This window comes from Penaeus chinensis, chromosome 31 (genome assembly GCF_019202785.1).
Source record: "Penaeus chinensis breed Huanghai No. 1 chromosome 31, ASM1920278v2, whole genome shotgun sequence".
Taxonomy (NCBI): Eukaryota; Metazoa; Arthropoda; class Malacostraca; order Decapoda; family Penaeidae; genus Penaeus; species Penaeus chinensis.
The window spans coordinates 21960203-21965202 of record NC_061849.1 but is presented as its reverse complement, the minus strand read 5'-3'; the positions used below and the strand labels follow the sequence as shown (position 1 = coordinate 21965202).

At 31.7% G+C, this 5000-nt stretch overlaps 1 protein-coding gene across 1 annotated transcript in view; it reads right to left on the bottom strand.

Moving 5' to 3' along the window:
• Nucleotides 1-1478: 1478 nt before the first annotated feature.
• LOC125041745 (zinc finger protein 585A-like) overlaps nt 1479-5000 on the bottom strand; it is a 6921-nt gene continuing 3399 nt past the window's right edge. The window contains exons 3-6 of the mRNA XM_047636997.1: nt 4230-5000; nt 3627-3783; nt 2148-2303; nt 1479-1919 (exon numbers count right to left, since the gene is read on the bottom strand). The exon at nt 4230-5000 is cut by the window's right edge and continues 695 nt beyond it. Coding sequence (XP_047492953.1) covers nt 1581-1919; nt 2148-2303; nt 3627-3783; nt 4230-5000 — 1423 coding nt within the window. The 3' untranslated portion in view covers nt 1479-1580. The remainder of the gene's footprint in view (nt 1920-2147; nt 2304-3626; nt 3784-4229) is intronic.

Sequence of the window (5000 nt, the reverse complement as noted above, 5' to 3'; positions counted from 1 at the left end):
TTATTATTATTAGCATTATTGTTATTAGGATCATCATTATGACTATTATCCTTATTTTTTATCATTATCATTATCAATATGATTATGATTATCAATATTAGTATCATTACCCTTATCACTATCATTATTATTATTATTGTATCTATTGTTATTCTCATTATCATTATTATTGTTGTTATTATTATTATTATTGTTTTTGTTACTATTATTATCATTATCATTACTACTATTATTACTAGTAGTAGTAGTGGTGGTAGTAGTAATGGTAGTATTAGTAATAATTGGTGTGTTGATATCATTATTGTAATAATAATTATCATTATTATTCTCTTATCATTGTATTTATCAACATCATCATCATTATTTCTATAATTAATTTCATTTTTTCATTAATTGTAGTTTTTATTCATTTATTATTATTATTATTATTAATTATTATTTTTTTTTTTTACAAATATCAATATTTGTCTTATGATGAAAGCATTTGTCAGATTTAAAATAATACTAAATTTGTAGTTAACATTTCAGATTACTTTCCCATGTATTTAAATAACTAGTGCAGAGAATAACTCAATAGTTCTTTTCATACCTTATATTGCCTCTTTCCTTCTTCTCTCCTGTATTATTCTGTTACTAATAGTATTATTATTATTCAGTGTACTGTGTGAGTACAGGTCCAGATATGTGTATATCTCTGTATATCTTTAAGTAGGGAAATGTATACAAATACACTTAATTGCATTTTGTTCTTTTTCCTTATTTACCATATCACAGGCAGAAGTGTTTCCCAAATCATTTTGTAGAAAATATTTATCTGAAACAATTTCTCCCTTTTCTGTGGCCCATTTTCAAGCATCTTCCTTAGAAAGCCTGTGAGTATTTTTTTTATTTAGGTAATGAGTTTATGTATAGTTTTATGTTTAAGTGTACAAACTTTCTCCCAGGTGTTGAAAATTTCCTGGTTGTAGCTGCATTAATATATATACATATATATATGTATATAATATAGATAAATAGATAGATAGATATAGATATTTATACACATATATTTTTTATCTTTTATGAAACTATGAATAGGATCCACATTTTACAAATAAATATTGCGCCTGCTTATTCTTATCTCAAACCGCAAAGACATTCTGGAACCTTGAGCTCTGCTGATTTACTTGGGCCAGTTTTCTTTCTTATAGTGCTTATTTTTGGATGAACACTTCAGCTTGTGATTAAAGTCTAGAAATCAGATTTTACTACAATCTATCATATTCAGAAAGTTGATGAAATAGTAAGTAAAAGTAAATGCACTTAAATAAACTGTATGTGATTAGCTCTTCTTTTATCATTGATTTTAAAATTATTTTTGAATAAAACAGACAACATGGATTCTTCAGTTAGTCATAAATAAAAGTATAACGTGAGTCTTTATAAACACTTTCTTCTATGGTACTTTTGGTAAACAATATGTAATGAATACACCAAAGAAACTTTGATATGTTTATTAATGTCACTGAAATTTTATTCAGGATGAGATATCTTTACAGAGTTCACTTGTTATGTAATTATTATAAAAAATATGTATATAATCAAATAAATGATATACTACTAATATCAGTTAATTTGACAATTTTCTGATCATTAGCACCCAAAGCTTTTTCCCCACACTGAGTTCTGTTATGCATCTTTGCAAAGTGTGTGTTTCTTTCATGTTTAGAGTAGTAGGCTTTATCACAAGCAGAACATGGGAATCTCTTAATTCCACTGTGTCTGTCTAAGTGAGTCTTGAGGTGTTGCTTTGTGTAGAACCTGGCATTACACTGTGGACAAGCATGTGGTTTTGTACCCGAGTGGTGCATCATATGGCGAGTAAGCACCACTCGACGGTGAAATGCTGCCCCACATTCACTGCATATGTGTTTCCTGTCCTGTATAAAGAAAAAAAAAAAAAAAAAAAGACGAAGAAAAAATCTATCAATAAACGAAATATGTATATACTTTCCCCTGAACATAAAAATCTCTCATGATGTAATTTCCAAAATAAGAAGTCATATGACCTTAAATCAACTATGTAACAAACCTAAGTTTACCGAGTAATAATCTTGAGCTAAATACCACTTCTTCCAAGAACAAGAACTTAGAGTCTAACTACTTACTTGGTGAGAGAGCATGTGCACTCGTAGGTTGTATTCATTCTTGAGAACGCTGCCACATGTATCACATATGTGCAACTGGGAACATTGAGTCTTTACATGTTTGTTGCGCTGGTGTCTTTTCTCAAACACCTCATGACAATTAGGGCATGTGCGGTCCTTGAAAGAGCAAGATACATTCATAGACATTGACTTCTTTGAAAGACAGACATGATAATGTTTTTAATACTTGGCACAAGTGCAGTCTTAATATAAATATTAAAAACAGGTCTCATAAAAACAGTCACTGTCATGATTCAGAAATAAAATTATCAGATATTGGTTTATCTTTGTCAGTATAATTGACCAGCAAGAAGATCTATTGTTAACCTATCTATTAAGAAGTCCTAAAAAAAGAGACAGTAAAAGATAAGTCAACCATTTAACACTATTTCATGCCAAGTAAACCATCAACAACAACAAAAAACATTTTAGAGATGCTTGAAGATAAAATAGTAGCATATACGTCACTAGCTCAATATGCACTTCTAAAGGGACAGGAGTACTGTAATCAGTTATGGTCTCCTGAGACCTTAACAGTAAATATAGGTTATAAAGTTACTAACATCTTGTCCTTGGATTCAGCATAACATTTTCACTAATGCTATATGGAGTGTGTGGAACCACTTACACTGATAAGCCACTGCTCATTAAATACTAATCAAAGTAATAAAAATGTTATGATTCTATTTTAAAGGCTTACTTCTGATCTAAGTTTCATATTATGAAAAAGTAATGATGGAAAGTACATAATAAAAAAACAAAGAAACTAATTTTTTTTTTTTTTTTATATTACTTGTCAAAATAGTTCAAGTAATTGTGGCTCATATTTATTAATTGCAGTGCAATGCCCCACATCAAATTTACTGTAGGCCTTTTTACTTGCTGATTACCAAAAGTACATTATTACAATTAACTTTATTTATTCTTTTACAGCTGAAGCTTTAGCAAAGGTTTAGCTTACAACACATTAAAAACAAGCAAACAGTGGGTAAATAAAAAATTGGTGCATACAAGTATCCATGCACAGTAGGTGAGGATATGAATTATGCAGAAAATTACTGTTGATGAGTTCTGAACATAGACATAAGAAGGTAGAATTTCACTTTCTTCAATCTTACAATGGATATATGAATATACATCTCCATTTAGTATAAGTTTACATGTTCAAATTTTGTGAATACAGAAGTTTTACAGTAATTATTTAAAAAATAATGAGGAGGCTACATCAAACTATGTTATATACCATCATCTCTATTGATAAGGTTTTTGTTTAGGTTTATTTGCCATTCATGGTGTATCTGGATACTGAAGACTTTAAACTTATGTTTAATTAATGCTGGATAATCCATTTAAGTTACAGTAGGCAGCAGGTACCAAAGTTAAACTTGGAACTACATGATGACTTGAGGTAAACTGATAATGTAGTTCCTTTCTACTTACTTCTAAGGTTGGATGTAAAGAGGATCGATGCTTCTGTAGTTTATCCTGTGTTACGTAAACAAGACTGCAGTTGGGGCATCGGAACATACATGGTCCTTTGGTCAAGTGGTCGAAGAATTTGCCCAAACTGTCACTATCCTTTTCACAAGTTGGGCACCTGGAGTTTGAACATGATTTTATCGAATTAGATCATGCATTTATTGTTTATGGACTACTGCCAACACATGTTGAAATAAAAATGATGATAATAAAACTTACTATTAACCCCTATGATCTGGATGACATGACCAACACATGAAAAAATTATGGCTTAACATAAATGCTGACAATATTTTCAGTGTTCCTTTGAATTTCATTGTACTGCAATCAAATTAGGAGTCAAAACTATGGACTGATCACTCCAAAATAAATATATTTTTTTATAACAGATAAATAGAGAGAGAGAGATAAATAGAGAGAGAGAGAGAGAGAGAGAGAGAGAGAGAGAGAGAGAGAGAGAGAGAGAGAGAGAGAGAGAGAGAGAGAGAGAGAGAGAGAGAGAGAGAGAGAGAGAGAGAGAGAGTCACAGAGAGAGACACAGAAAGAGACACAGAGGTGCTTTACCTGAAGGATATCAGCTGTTCACTAAGATAGGATGGCTGATAAGCAGTATAAAGTTGCAGCCTGTGCCCAGATAATGTGTCAACTATCTCTAATTCTCCTGTCTGCTTTTTGTCTCCTCTCTGTTGTCGAATGAGGAATTCAGGGAAATACCAAACCTCTTCTTCAGACAGCTGAGCTTGATTTTCTTCAGTGTTTATATGCTTGACAAGAACAACAGACCCATCAGGACATCTTTCAATGACTGGCTGAATTCTACTACATGCATGTGTTCTGAATTCTTGAGCATTGGTATAACATGAACTGCATTTCAGACACACAAATATGGTTACTTTGGCTTCTATGACTCTTATCTTTGAGGACTCAATTGCTATTGCCAAAGCATCACCTGTGGCTTGGGATACTGGCACTTCTGTGGGATGATGAATCTGCACACTCTTTTCTTTTTCTTCTAAATGTACTTGATCTGCTTTTAAAGGAGAATATTGCTTAGGTGTATTATCAATCACAGACACATTTATATCATGGGTAAGCTCTTGTCTACTGTCATTACATTTATCCCAAAGACTTTTGCTGTAACAATCTTGCCCTTCACTATGAGACATTTTATTGCACAGTTCCAAGCTTGCAGTTTTGCCTTCTGCATTCTGATTCCCTTTTCTGGATCGTGGTTTCTTCTTTGCCTTCTTGTCTTCAATGAATTTTCTTTTCTCACTTTCATGTCTTAATATGCCACCTGAACTAGTCACAGGAATTAAAAGCTCATCAAGGCTA